Here is a 15,044-nt window from a genome sequence, read left to right on the forward strand (position 1 = left end):
CTTTATTTTTTTTTAAGCCCCCCCCCAACCCTCTACTACCCCCCTAAACACTCTGCCCCCCCAATCCCCAATGCCCCCCCCCCCACCCCCCCCCAAATGCCTCCCCTCCCCAAGCCCCTTATTGCCCCCCCAACCCCCCATTTGCCCCTTTTACCCCCTCAACACCCCCCCAATGTCTCCCCCCAAATTGCCCCCCCAGCCCCTTATTGCCCCCCCATCCCCTTATTACCCCCCTAACCCCCCCTACTACCCCCCAAATGCCCCCCCAGACCCCTGATTGCCCCCCCAGCCCCTTATTGCCTCCCCCAAATGCCCCCCCAGTCCCTTATTGCCCCCCCAATGCCCTCCCAGCCCTTTTGCCCCCAATCCCCCCTTACTTGCCCCCCAAACCCCCAATATTCCCCCCATCCCCCCCCAGCCGCCTTAATGCCCCCACAACCCCAATTAACACCCCCCCCCAATTAACGACCCCCCCCTCAATTAATGCCCCCCCCCTTATTAGTCCCCTCCGTGACGACGGGCAACCTGCCCACGGTCCCCTCCCAACCCGTGTGGACCCCGAGGACCCAGCGGATTGGCTGAAGAAGCTGTGAAGCCCCCTCCCCACTTAAAATGGGGGGGGGCACCTTGATTAAACCCCCCCCCCCCCCATTAATTTGAAGAACAAGTTGAGGGCCCATAGAGCTCCCATTGAGTCCTTATGGGGTTTGTTTCATTGCTATGGGGGTTTAAGGGGGGGGGGGGGGCTTTTAAATGGGGCGGGGTCTTGTTTGGGGGGGGGTCTCACATCAGTCGAAACTGGGGAGGCCACGGGGGGGCAAAGATTCATTCATCCCCCCCCTTACCTGCAAGGAAAAGGCTGCTGGTTTAATGCGGACCCCCCCATAATAGACCCCCCCCCTTCATAATGGACCACCCCCCATTAACCTGCCCACCCCCCCATATGGCACCCCCACCCCAATTAAACTGACCCCCCCCAATTAACCAGAACCCCCCCCCATGAATGGGACCCTTCCTCCAATTAACCTGACCCCCCCCGCATAATGGACCCACCCCCCAATTAACCTGACCCCCCTTATCTAATGGACCCCCCCCCCCCCCAATTAACCTAAACCAACCCCCCCCATAATGGACCCCCCCCCCAATTAACCTAACCAACCCCCCCCCTATAAGGAACCCCCCCCAATTTAACCTGACCCCCACCCCATTAATTAACCTGAAACACCCCTATTTAATCCCCCCCCCAATTAAACCCTGAACCCCCCCCTATTAAAACCAAACCCCCCCCCCAATTATAACCTGACCCCCCCCGCCCCATAATGGAAACCCCCCCCATTAACATTAGCCATCTCCCTCCCATTTAAGGACCCCCCCCTTATTAACTGGACCCCCCCCCCAATTAAATGACCCCCCTTATTAACTGGACCCCCCAACCAATTAAATATGGACCCCCCCCCATTAAAACGGACCCCCCACCCCATGTCTCTGCCCCCCCCCATTTAACTAGCCCCTCCCCCTTATTTAAAAGACACCCCCCCCCATTAAACCAGCCCATTAATTACTGCCAAACCCCTTTAATTACTGCCCCCCCCTTAATTACTGCCCCCCTTTAATTACTTACCCCCCTTTAATTAACTGCCCCCCTTAATTACTTGCCCCCCCCTTTAATTACTACCCCCCCTTTTAATTTACGGCCCCCCCTTTAATTACTGCCCCCCCCTTTAATTAATGCCCCCCCCATTATAATTCCCCTACGCCCCACTATTTATTGCCCCCCCTTTAATTACTGCCCCCCCCTTAATTATTGCCCCTCTTTATTATTGCCCCCCCTAATATAACTGCCCCCCTTTAATATTGCCCCCCCCTTTAATTACTGCCCCCCCTTTAAATTATTGCCTCCCCTTTTAATTATTGCCCCCCCCATTATAAGCACCTACCCCAGTAATTATTGCCCCCCTTTAATTACTGCCCCCCCTTTAATTATTGCCCCCCCATTATTAATCCCTACCGCCCGATTAATTACTTACCCCCCCTTTAATTACTGCCCCCCCCTTCTTAAATATGTGCCCCCCGTTTTAATTACTACCCCCCTTTAATTATTGCCCCCCTCCCATTAATTAATTGCCCCATAAAATCCCCCTTTAATTACTACCCCCCCTTATAATTATGGCCCCTTTAAGTTCTGGCCCCCGCTTTAATTATTGCCTCCCCTTATTTACTGCCCCCCTTTATTAATTACTACCCCCTTATAATTTACTGCCCCCCTTAATTACTGCCCCCCCTTAATTAATGCCCCCCCTTTTAATTACTGCCCCCCTTTAATTATTGCCCCCCCCCATAATATTACCCCCCGTTAAGTATTGCCCCCCTTTAAGTACTGCCCCCCCTTTAATTACTTGCCCCCCCCTTAATTAGTACCCCCTTTAATTACTGCCCCCCTTTCAATTACTGGCCCCCCCTTAATTACTGCCCCCCCCTTAATTACTGCCCCCCCTTTAATTACATGCCCCCCCCTCTAATTATGCCACCCTTTAATTACTGCCCCCCCTTTAATTATTGCTCCCTCCATAATAATTACCCCACCCCATAATATTGCCCTCCCACCATAATAATTACCCCCCCCCTTTAATTACTTGCCCCCCCCATGTAATTACTCCCCCCCCCCCTTCATTACCTGCCCCCATTTCCTCTGGGGGAGTCCCATAGCAGCTGCCCCCCCCCCCTTCCTCCTCCTTCCTTGTCTGGGGGGGGGTCGGAGGGGGGTGGCTTGCGGGGTGCGGTGGGGGGGCGGCCCCAATGTTGTGCCCCCCCCGATGTGATGGGCCCACCCCCCACCAACTTTCTTTGTCGGGGGGTTCGTTCTCTGCAATTGCCCGGGTGGGGGGGGCGAAAGGCTTCGTCCTGGGGGGGGGCAATGGGGGGTGTTTTAGTGGGGGGGGGGCAAATATTGGGGGCAGATTGGGATGGGGGGCAAATATTGGGGGGGTGGCAATTATTTGGGGGGGGGGGGAATGGCGTTCATCATGGAGGGGGGAAAGGGGGGGGGTGTTAGTGGCGGGGTGGGGGGCCTGTATTGGGGGGCGGCATGGGGCTGTTATTGGGGGGGCAATAGGGGCTGTTATTGGGGGGGCAATAGGGCTGTTATTGGCGGGGGCAATAGGGGCTTTATTGGGGGGCAATAGGGGCTGTTATAATTGGGGGGGGGGCAATTTGGCTGTTATGGGGGGCAATAGGGCTGTTATTGGAGGGGCAATAAGGGACTGTTATGGGGGCAATAGGGTGTTATTGGGGGGGCAATAGGGGCTGTATTTGGGCGGAGGGCAATAGGGCTGTTATTGGGGAGGCAATGGGCTGTTATTGGGGGGGCAATAGGGGCTGGTTATTGAATCTGAGGGGGGCAATTAGGGGCTGTATTTGGGGGGGGCAATTGGGGGATGTTATTGCGGGGGGGGCCAATAGGGGCGTTATTGGGGGGGCAATAGGGGCTGTTATTTGGGGGGGGCATAAAGGGGCTGTTATGGGGGGCATATAGGGGCTGTTATTTGGAGGGGCAAGGTGAGGGGCTGTTATTGGGGGGCAAATAGGGGCTGTTATTTGGGGGCGCGGCATAGGGGCTGTTATTTGGGCGGGGGCAATGGGCCTGTTATTGGGGGGGGCAATAGGGGGCTGTTATTGGGGGGGCAATAGGGCTGGTTTTTTGGGGGGGCAATAGGGCTGTTATTGGGGGGGCAAATAGGGGCTGTTTATTGGGGGGGGCAATAGGGGCTGTTATTGGGGGGGCAAATAGGGCTGTTATTGGTCGGGGGGGCAATAGGGCTGTTTATTGGGGGGGGGCAATAGGGGCTGTTATTTGGGGGGCAAAAGGGGCTGTTATGGGGGGGGCAATAGGGGCTGTTATTTGGGGGGCAATAGGGGCTGTTATTGGGGGGAGGCAAATAGGGCTGTTATGGGGGGGCCAATAGGGGCTGTATTGGGGGGGCAATGGGGCGTTATTGGGGGGGGCTAATAGGGGCTGGTATTCGGGGGGGGCAATAGGGGCTGTTACTCGGGGGGCCAATAGGGCTTTTATTGGGGGGGGCAATAGGGCTGTTATTGGGGGGGGCAATAGGGGCTGTTATATTGGGGGGGCAATTGCGCTGTCTATTGGGGGGGGCAATAGGGGCTGTTATTTGGGAGGGGGCAATAGGGGCTGCTCTGTGGTGGGCAATAGGGGCTGCTCTGTGGTGGGCAATAGGGGCTGCTCTGTGGTGGGCAATAGGGCTGTTATTGGGGAGGGCAATGGGCTGTTTATTGGGGGGGCAATAGGGAGCTTGTGATTGGGGGGCAATAGGGGCTGTTATTTGGGGGGGAATTGGGGCTTTATTGGGGGGGCAATAGGGGCTGTTATTTGGGGGGCAAATAGGGCTGTTTTGGGGGGCTAATGGGTTTTGGGGGGGCAAATATTGGGGGGGCGAAATGGCTGGTATCATGGGGGGGGCCAATGGGGCGGTTATATGGGAGGGGCATGGAATTGGGGGGGGTGAGGGAATGGGGTATGGGGGGGGGCTTTAAAGGGGGGGGCTTAAATGGGGGGTCGGGATGGGTTTGGGGGGTTTAAAAGAGGGGGAGGCTGAATATGGGGGGGTCAGGATTGGGGTTATGGGGTTGGGCTTTAAATGGGGATTGTGGCTTAATATGGCGGGTGGGTCAGGGATGGGGTATGGGGGGGGCTTAAAAGGGGGGTTTAATTATGGGGGGGGTCGGGATGGGTTATGGGGGTGAGCTTTAAAAAGGGGGGGGCTTAATATGGAGGGGGTCAGAGCATGGGGTGTATGGGGGGGGGTTTAAGAAAGGGGGGGGCCGTAATTCATGGGCGGGGGTCAAGGATTGGGGTATATGGGGGGGGGCTTTAAAAAGCCGGGAAGGGTTTATATGGGGGGGGGTTCGGGATGGGTTATGGGGTGGGCTTAAAAGGATGGGTTTAATATGGGGGGTCAGGATGGGGTATATGGGGGAGCTTTAAAGGGGGAGGGGGTAATATGGGGGGGTCCAGGATGGGTTATGGGGGGTTAAAGGGGGTTTATAATATGGGGGGTCAGGAATGGGGTTATGGGGGGGGCTGTAAAAGGGGGGCGGGTTAATAAGGGGGGGAGTCAGGATGTTATTGGGGGGGGCTTGAATGGATGGGGGTTATAATATGGGGTCAGGATGGGGTTATGGGGGGGGGCTTTATAAGGGGGGGGCTTTAAATATGGGGGGGGTTCAGGATGGGGTATGGGGGGAGGCTTTTAAAAGGGGGGGGGCTAATATGGGGGAGGGGGTCAGGATGGGTTAATGGGGGGGGGCGCTTTAAAAGGAGGGGGGGCTTAATTATGGGGGGGGTCGGGATGGTTTATGGGGGGGGCTTTAAAAGGGGGGGGTTTAATATGGGGGGGGGCGGGATGGGGTTATGGGTGGAGGGCTTTAAAAGGTGGGGGGGCGTTTAAATGGGATGGGGGTTAATATGCGGGGCGGTCAGGATGGGGTTATGGGGGGGCTTTAAAAGGGGGGCTTAATATGGGGTCAGGTATGGGTTATGGCGGGGGGGCTTTAAAAGGGGGGGCGTAATATGGGGGGGGTTCAGGATTGGGTTATGGGGGGGGGGCTTTAAAAGGGTGTGGGTTTGATGAGGGGGTCGGGATGGCTGTTTATGGGGGGGGGCTTTTAAAGGGGGGGGCTAATATGGGGGGGTCAGGATAGGGGGTTATGGGGGGGGGCTTTAAAAGGGGGGTTTAATAAAGGGGGGGTCAGGATGGGTTAGTGGGGGGCTTTTAAAAGGGGCGGGCTTAATATTGGGGGGGTCGGGATGGGGTTATGGGGGGCTTTAAAAGGGGGGGGGCTATATGGGGGGTCAGATGGGTTATGGGGGCTTTAAAAGGGGGGTTTAATATGGGGAGGGGGTCAGGATGGCGGTATGGGGGGGTCTTCAAAACGGGGGGGTTTAATAAGGGGGGGCGTCAGGGATTGGGGTTATGGGGGGGCTTTAAAAGGGAGGGGGTTTAGTAAGGGGGGGGGTCAGGAGGGGTTAATGGGGGAGGCTTAAATGGGCATGGGGGTTTAATATGGGGGGGGTCAGGAATGGGGTTTATTGGGGAGCTTAAAGGGGGGGGGGGCTTAATAATGGGGGGGTTCAGGATGGGGTTATGGGGGGGCTTTTAAAAGGGGGGGCTTAATATGGGGGGTCAGGATGGGGTTAGGGGGGGGGGGTTTAAAGGGGGGTTTAATATGGGCGGGGTCAGATGGTTATGGGGGGGCTTATAACAAGGGGGCTTAATATGGGGGGGTTCAGGATGGGGTTATGGGGGGCTTTAAAAGGGGTCTTATATAGGGGGGGAGTTCAGATTTTGGGGGTTATGGGGGGGGGCTGTAAAAGGGGGGGTTAACTATGGGGGGGTCAGGGATGGGGTTCATGGGGGGGGCTTTAAAAGGGGGGGGCTTAATATGGGGGGGGCATTAAATGGGGGGGTCCACCGTCGAGCAGGAAGGTGAGGTGGCTCTGCCGGTAATTGTCCCCATAGGAATCCAATACCTTCATTAGGAACCTGTATGGGGGGGGTGGGTTAATTAAAAGGGGGGGTTAATTGGGTTAATTAAGGGGGGGGTGAATTAATAGGTTAATTAATTAATTAATTAACCCACCTGCGCTCCTGCTGCAGCCGCCGGGTCATGCGCTGCACCCACTGCAGGCGGCACAGGGCACGAGCATTGACCTTAATTAATTAATAAGGGAGGTTAATTAACGCAGGGGGGGTTAATTAATAGGGGGAGGGGCTGAGGAAGGGGCGGAGTCAGGTTAAAGCTGCATAATGAGGGGGTGATTTGCATAAGGGGCGGGGCTTCAGGTGGGTGTGGGAGTAAGTGGGCGGGGCTATGGTAATAGGAAGGGGTGTGGCCTGTATGCAAATGAGGCAGGGCTAAACGTGGTGGGATGGGCGAGTGGGCGGGGCTATGGTAATAAGGAAGGGGGCGTGGCATATATGCAAATGAAGTAGAGCTAAATGGGGCGGGGCCAAACATTTAGGGGGTGGAGCCAAAAGCTTTAAGGGGTGGAGCCAAAGATTTAAGGGGCGGAGCCAAAGATTTAAAGGGGTGGAGTCAAAGCTTTAAGGGGGTCTGAGCCCCAAAGGGGGTGGAGCCAAAGCCTTAAAGGGGCGGGGCCAAAGCTTTATAGGGGGGCGGGGCCTATATGCAAATGAGGTCGAGCGAAATGGGGTGGTAGCAGAAGGGGGCGGAGCCAAAGCTTTAAGGGGGCGGGGCCAAAGCGTTATGGGCGGGGTCTAAACACAAAAGGGGCGGGGCCAAACCTTTTATAGGGGCGTGGCCTATATGCAAATGAGATGGAAATAAATGGGGATGGGAGCAGAAGGGGCGGAGCCAAAGCTTTAGGGGGGCGGAGCCAAAGCTTTTAAGGGGGTGGAGCCAAAGCTTTAAGGGCGGGGCCAAAGCCTCTGGGGGCGGAGTCTAAGCCCAAAAGGGGCGGGGCCAATCTTTATAGGGGCGGGGCTTATATGCAAATGAGGTGGAGCTAAATGGGGTGGTAGCAGAAGGGGGCGGAGCCAAAGCTTTAAGGGGGCGGAGCCAAAGCCTTAAAGGGGCGGACCCAAAGCTTTATATGGGGGCGGGGCTTATATGCAAACGAGGTGGAGCAAAATGGGGTGGTAGCAGAAGGGGGCGGAGCCAAAGCTTTAAGGGGGCGGAGCCAAAGCTTAAAGGGGGCGGGGCCAAAGCATTGGGGGGCCCTGAGCCTTAAAGGGGGCGGAGCCAAAGCTTTAAGGGGCGGAGTCTAAGCACAAAAGGGGCGGGGCCAAACCCTTAAAGGGGCGGGGTCTAAGCCCAAAAGGGGCGGAGCCAAAGCCTTAAAAGGGGCGGAGCCAAAGCCTTAAAGGGGCGTGTCCTGACCTGCTCCAGCTCCCTGCAGCGCCGTCCCAGGGCGGCCATCTTCCTCCTGGCCATCTCCTCCCGTCTCCGTCCTTCCTCCCTCCGTTGTTCCTCCTCTTCCTCCTCCTCGTCTCCACCCCCCCCCGGTCCCCCGGGACCCCCCCCGGCTTCAAACTCCACCTCGGCTTCTAATTCACCTTCAAGGATGTGGCCTCCAAACAAAGGGGGAAGGGCCAGCTCCGAGCCGGGGGGGGCTGAGAACTCCTCGAAGCCAACGGCCGCCATTATCCTGGGGGGGGGGGATCCTTTAATGGGGGGGAAATGGGCCCCATTTACCCCCCATAGGCCCCATTTACCCCCCCNGGCCTTAAAGGGGGGCGGAGCCAAAGCTTTAAGGGGCGGAAGTCTAGCACAAAAAGGGCGTGCGCCAAACCCTTAAAGGGGCGGGGGTCTAGCCAAAAGGGGCGGAGCCAAAAGGGCCTTAAAGGATGGCGGAGCCAAAGCCTTAAAGGGGCGTGTCCTGACCTGCTCCAGCTCCCGGCAGCGCCCGTCCAGGGCGCGGCATCTTCTCCTGGCCATCTCCTCCCGTCTCCGTCCTTCCTTCCCTCCGTTGTTCCTCCTCGTCCCCCTCCTCGTCTCCACCCCCCCGCCGGTTCCCCGGGACCCCCCCGGCTTCAAAACTCCAACCTCGGCTTTCTAATTCACCTTTCAAGGATGTGGCCTCCAAACCAAAAGGGGGAAGGGCCAGCTCCGAGCCGGGGGGCTGAGACTTCCTCGAGCCACCGGACCGCCATTATCCGGGGGGGGGGGTCCTTTAAATGGGGGGAAATGGGCCCCATTTACCCCCATAGGCCCCATTTACCCCCCCATTAGCCCCCCATAGGAGCCCATTAACCCCCCCCATAGACCCCATTTAACCCCATAGGCCCCATTTCCCCCATAGCGAACCCATTTACCCCCCCCCTTACCCCCCATGGACCCATTAACCCCCCCATAGAGCCCCATTTACACCCCATAGGCCCCATTTCCCCCATTAGGCCCCATTTTACCCCCCCCATAGGCCCCATTTTACCCCCCCCATAGGCCACCATGTACCCCCATAGGCCCCATTTACCCTCCCATAGGACCCATTTACCCCCCCATAGCCCCCATAGGAGCCCATTTAACCCCTTAAACGTCCATTTTACCCTCCTATTAGGCCCCATTTACACCATAGACCCCATTTATACCCATGGCCACCATTTTACCCCCCCCATAGGCCCATTTTAAACCCCACAGGCCCCATTTATTACCCATAACCCATTTACCCCCCCCATAGGCCCCATTTACCCCCATTAGGCCCCCATGTTAACCCCCCTAGGCCTCAATTACCCCCCATAGCCCATTTACCCCCATAGGCCCTATTTTTATACCCATAGCCCCATTTACCCCTCCCATATGGCCCCTTTACCCCCCATTAGGCCCCATTCTGACCCCCATAGGGCCCCATTTTTACCCCCCTAGGCCATTTACCCCCCATTAGGCCCATTTCCCCCCCATAGCGCCCCATTTGTACCGCCCCCCATAGGCCCCATTTACCCCATAGGGCCCCATTTTACCCCCCCATAGGGCCCCATTTACCGGCCCCCATAGGCCCATTTACCCCCATAGGCCCATTTACCCCCCATAGGCCCCATGTTTAACCCCATAGGCCCCATTTCCCCCAGGGCCCCATTTAACCCCATAGGCACATTTACCCCATAAGCCCCATTTACCCCTTCCATAGGCCCCATTTACCCCCCATGGGCCCCATTTTACCCCCATTAGCCCCCATTTTACCCCCCATGGGCCCCATTTACCCCCATAGGCCCCTTTACCCCCCATGAGCCCATTTACCTCCCATAGGCCCCATTTACCCCCATAGGTCCCATTTCCCCAATAGGCCCCAATTTAACCCCCACTCCAGGCCCCATTTACCCCCATAGGCCCCATTTACCCCATAGGCCCCATTTAACCCCATAGGCCCATTACCCCATAGGGCTCATTTACCCCTCATAGCCCATTTAACCCCATAGGCCCTATTTACCCTCCCATAGGACCCATTTACCCCCCCCATAGCCCCCCATAGGACCCATTAACCCCCTTCAACCCCCATTTACCCCCTATTAGGCCCCATTTACCCCATAGCCCCATTTACCCCTCCCATAGGCCCCATTTACCCCCCATTAGGCCCAATTTTATACCCATAGGCCCCATTTACCCCCCATAGGCCCCATTTATACCCATAGCCCCCATTTACCCCTATATAGGCCCCATTTACCCCCCCATAGGCCTCATTGTTACCCCCCCCAATGCCCATTTTACCCTCCATGGCCCCATTTTACCCCCCATAGGTCCCATTTACCCCATAGGCACCCATTTACCCCCATAGGCCCCATTTAACCCCATTAGGCCCCATTTACCCCCCATAGGCCCCAATTTACCCCGCCATGGCCCTTTCCCCCATAGGCCTCCATTACCCCCATAGGCCCCATTTTACCCCCCTATTGAGGCCCCCATTTACCCCCCATATGGGCCCCATTTATACCATAGCCCCCATTTAACCCCCCCCATAGCGCCCCATTTACCCCCATAGGCCCCAACTTACCTCCATTAGCTTCATTTACCCCCATAGGCCCTATTTCCCCCCCATAGGTGCCCCATTTACCCCCCCCATAGCCCCCCATAGGACCCATTAACCCCCCCCATAGGTCCCACATTGACCCCCATAGGCCCCAATTTACCCCCATAGGCTTCATTTGACCCCTATAGGCCCCATTTACCCCCCAGGGCCTCATTTACCCCCCCCCCCATAGCCCCATTTTACCCCTAGCTCCCATTTACCCCCCATAACCTTAATTTTACCCCCCCAGAGGCCCCCAGTTACCCCCATAGGTCCCTTTTTTTACTCCCATAGTCCCCATTGACCCCCAGGTTCCCATTTACCCCCCCCCCCCCATAGGCCCCATTTACCGCCCTTAGGCCCCATTTACCCCCCCAGGTCCCCATTTACCCCCATAGCCCCATTTACCCCCCCCCATAGGCCCTTTACCCCCCTAGGCCCCATTTACCCCCATTAGGCCCCATTTACCCCCCATAGCCGCCCATTTACCCATAGGGCCCCATTTACCCCATAGGCCTCATTTGCCCCCCATAGCCCCATTTTACCCCATAGGCCCCATTTACCCATTAGCCCCCATTTAACCCCACCCCAGGACCCCATTTACCCCCCATAGGCCCAATTTTACCCCATAGGCCCACATTGATGACCCATAGGCCCATTACCCCCCCATAGGCTCATTTACCCCCCCATAGGCCCATTTACCCCCCATAGGCCCCTTTATACCCATTAGCGCCCCATTTACCCCCGCCCATAGGCCCCATTACCCCATAGGCCCCCAATTTATACCCATAGCCCCATTTACCCCCTATTTAGGCCCATTTACCCCCCATAGGCCCATTTACCCCCCATGGGCCCCATTGTTACCCCCATAGGCCCCATTTACCCCATAGGCCCCATTTACCCCCCATAGGCCCCATTTACCCCCCCATAGGCCCCATTTACCCCCATAGGCCCCATTTACCCCCCATAGGCCCCATTCTACCCCTCAGCCCCCCATACACCCCCCTATTAGGCCCCACTTATACCCATAGCCCCCATTTACCCCTTCCCATAGGCCCCATTTACCCCCCATAGGCCCCATTTAACCCCATAGGCCCCAATTACCCCCATAGGCCCCATTTACCCCCCATAGGGCCCCATTTTACCCCCCATAGGCCCAATTTACCCCCCGATAGGCCCCATTTACCCCCATAGGCCGCATTACCCCCCCATAGGCCCCATTGTACACCCATAGACCCCATGTTACCCGCCATAGGCCCCATTTACCCCCCATAGCCTCATTTACTCCCCCCCATAGGCCCCTTTACCCTCCAATAGACCCATTCTTATCCTCCATAGGGGCCCCATGTACCCCATAGGCCCATTAAACCCCATAGGCCCCATTTTACCCCCCATAGCCCCAATTTAAACCCCATAGGCCCATTTACCCCTATAGGCCCCATTTACCCCCATAGGCCCCATTTTAAACCCCATAGGCCCCAAATTTACCCCCATAGGCCCCATTTACCCACCATTAGGCCCCATTAACCCCCATAGGCGCCCATTTATACCATAGGGCCCCGATTTACCCCCCCCAATAAGGCCCCATTTTACCCCCCATATGGCCCCATTTACCAACCCCTAGAGCCTCAAGTTACCCCCCATAGGCCCGCATTTACCCCCATAGGCCCCCATCTTACCCCCATAGGCCCTATTTATACCCATAGCCCCCATTTATACCCCTCCCATAGGCCCCAATTTACCCCTCCCATAGCCCCATTGTTACCCGCCATAGGCCCCCATGTTACCCCCATTATGGGTCCCCATTTACCCCCATAGCCCATGTTACCCCCCATAGGCTCATTTACCCCCCCCCATAGGCAAACCCCATTTGACCCCCCATAGGCCTCATTGTAACGCCCCCCATAGCCCCATTTATCCCCATAGGCACCCATTTACCCCATAGGGCCATCAGATTTACTCCCCCCCATAGGCCCCATTTACCCCCCATAGGGCCCTATTTAACCCATTAGGCCTTCAATTGACCCCCCCATAGGCCCCATTTACCCTCATAGGGCCCCATTTAACCCCCCCCCCAGGCCCCATTGTACCCCCCCCCAGTAGGCCCCCATTTACCCCCATGGGCCCCATTTACCCCCCCCCATAGGCCCCATTTACCCCCCATAGGCCCATTTAACGGACCCCCATAGGCCTCAATTTACCCCCATAGGCCCCATTGTTAAACCCCATAGGCCCCATTTACCCCCATAGGCCCCAATTACCCCCTTAGGCCCCATTTACCCCCATAGGCCCCATCTTAACACCCCATAGGCCCCCATTTTCCCCCCATAGGCCCCATTTGCCCCCCATAGGCCCCCATTTACTTCCCATAGGCCCATTTAACCCCCCCCTTAAGCCCCATTTACCCCGATAAGGCCCCATTTACGCCCCCCCATGAGGCCCCATTTACCCCCCCCCATAGGCCCCATTAACCCCATAGGCCCCATTAACCCCCGGTGATGACGTCACCTTTCGCGCCGCCCTCTTCCGGTGTCCGAGACAAGAAAACGTTACACCCCCCCGGCGAGGGCGCGCCGGTGATGACGCAATCAGAAGCGCAGCCGGAAGTAGGCGTGTAAAAACCGGAGTGAAAGTGCGGGGGGGGGGAGGGCGGAAACGGGGCCCTTTAAAAGTGGGAAATGGGGCCCTAACGGGGGAGGATAACGGGCCTGGGGGGGTAAATGGGGCCTAGGGGGGGTTAAATGGGGCCTAATGGGGGTTAAATAGGGGCTGAGGGGGGTTAAATGGGGCCTATAGGGGTAAATGGGGGAGGGGATTATGGAAACAGGAAGTCATCGAGCTGAAGTGGGCAAGTGGGACGTCATAAGAGCGCGTTCGCGCCGGAAAGTGACGTCATTTTGGGGGGGAGGGCGACGGCGGGGTGTGAAAACGGAAGTTCGCGGGATACGGAGGAAGTGAACGGGCCATAAGAGCGCGTCGCTGGCCGGACAGATGGACGTAGTTTATCCAGCGACGCAAAGGAGGAGGAGGTAAGATGGCGGCTGGTGCTTCTAACGGGAAGGCCCGGGGGGGTTTAAAGGGGGTTTAACGGGGTTTTAACGGGGGTTTAACTGGTTTTGGCAGGCCGCCATGTCGTTGGCGGACGAGCTGCTGGCCGACCTGGAGGAGGCGGCGGAAGAGGAAGAGGAAAGGTTTGGACCTCGGAAGGGAAGATGGGGAACCCATCGAGGAGGTGCGGGATGAACCGGAAAACCGGAACCGGCCGGAGAGTCCCGTGAAGAGCATCGCAAAGTTATGGGACAGCAAAGCGGTACGGAACCGGGAACCGGAAATGGAAATATGGAAATGGAGGGCGGGGGCAATTGGGGAGAGGGTCTTAATGGGAACCGGAACCGGGAAATGGGAAATTGGGGGGGTCTCAATGGGAACCGGAACCTGAAATTGAGAATTGGGGGGGGGGTGGGGGGGGGGGGGGGGAATATCTTAATAAGAACCGGAACCGGAAATTGGGGAGGTGGGGGTGGGGTGGGAATGGGGTGGTGTCTTAATTGGAACCGAGGAAACCGGAAATGGATTTGGGGGGGGGGGGGGGGTCTCAATGGGACCGAACCGGAAAATTGAGATTGGGGGGGGGATGGGGGGGGTCTCAATGGGAACCGGACCGGAAATGTGGGAAATTGGGGGTTTCTCAATGGGGGAACCGGAACCGGTAAAAATTGGGGGGTGGATGGGGTGTTCTTAATGGGGGGGACATGCGGCGGGGTCTGTTTAAGTGGGGGAGGCGGAAGGTCTGAATAGGGCGGTCACCCACTGTAAATCGGGGCGCGGGTTAATGGGGGGGGAGGTCTCGACGAAGATGGGGGAGGGGGTTAAATTGAGGGGGCAGGGGCTGTTTTTTTGTAATATGCTTTTATGCGCGCGCGGGGGGAGGTTAAGGGATGAGGGGCTTTCAATTCGAGGTTAAATGGGGGGGGTCTTTTATGTGGGGGGGGGGGTTGAATGGACGGGTGGGGAGGTGTTTTAAATCCGGGGGGTCTTTAAGATGGGGGGGTCGGTAAATGGGGTTTAAATGGGGGGGTTAAATGGGGGGGGGGTTCTTTTAAATAGGGTTAAGGGGGGCTTAATTGGGGTTATGGGGGGGGGGCTTAAATGGGGTTATGGGGGGGTCTTAAATGGGGGGGGTCTTAATAGGGTTATAGGTGGATTAAATGGGGGGTAGGGGGGTACTGTTAATGGGGGAAGGTCTTAAATGGGCATCGACGGGGGGTCTGTTAGAATGAGACGTGGTTCTGTACAATGAGGAGAGGGTCGGTCTTAAATGGGGTATATGGGGGGGGTTTAAATGGGGGGTCTTAAAGTGGAGTTGCCATAGGGGAATTAAATGGGAGGAAGGGGTACTTAATGAGGGGAGGGTAAAATGGAGGGATCGTTAAATGGGTTATGGGGGGTTTAAATGGGGGGGGTCTTAAAAGGGGTTACTGCTGGGGGTCTTAAAATTCCAGGGGGG

At 57.0% G+C, this 15,044-nt stretch overlaps 1 protein-coding gene across 1 annotated transcript; it reads right to left on the reverse strand.

Moving 5' to 3' along the window:
* Positions 1 to 2,835: 2,835 nt before the first annotated feature.
* TFPT (TCF3 fusion partner) lies at positions 2,836 to 12,837 on the reverse strand (the record flags this gene model as incomplete). The annotated part of the gene is made up of 5 exons (XM_015851268.2): positions 12,818 to 12,837; positions 7,918 to 8,185; positions 6,658 to 6,728; positions 6,493 to 6,560; positions 2,836 to 2,903 (listed from the first exon to the last, which is right to left on the reverse strand). Coding segments are annotated over exons 2-5 (471 nt in total), but the record flags the coding sequence as incomplete, so codon positions are not given.
* Between the last annotated feature and the right edge of the window lie 2,207 nt (positions 12,838 to 15,044).

This window comes from Coturnix japonica, unplaced genomic scaffold (genome assembly GCF_001577835.2).
Source record: "Coturnix japonica isolate 7356 unplaced genomic scaffold, Coturnix japonica 2.1 chrUnrandom872, whole genome shotgun sequence".
Classification (NCBI taxonomy): Eukaryota; Metazoa; Chordata; class Aves; order Galliformes; family Phasianidae; genus Coturnix; species Coturnix japonica.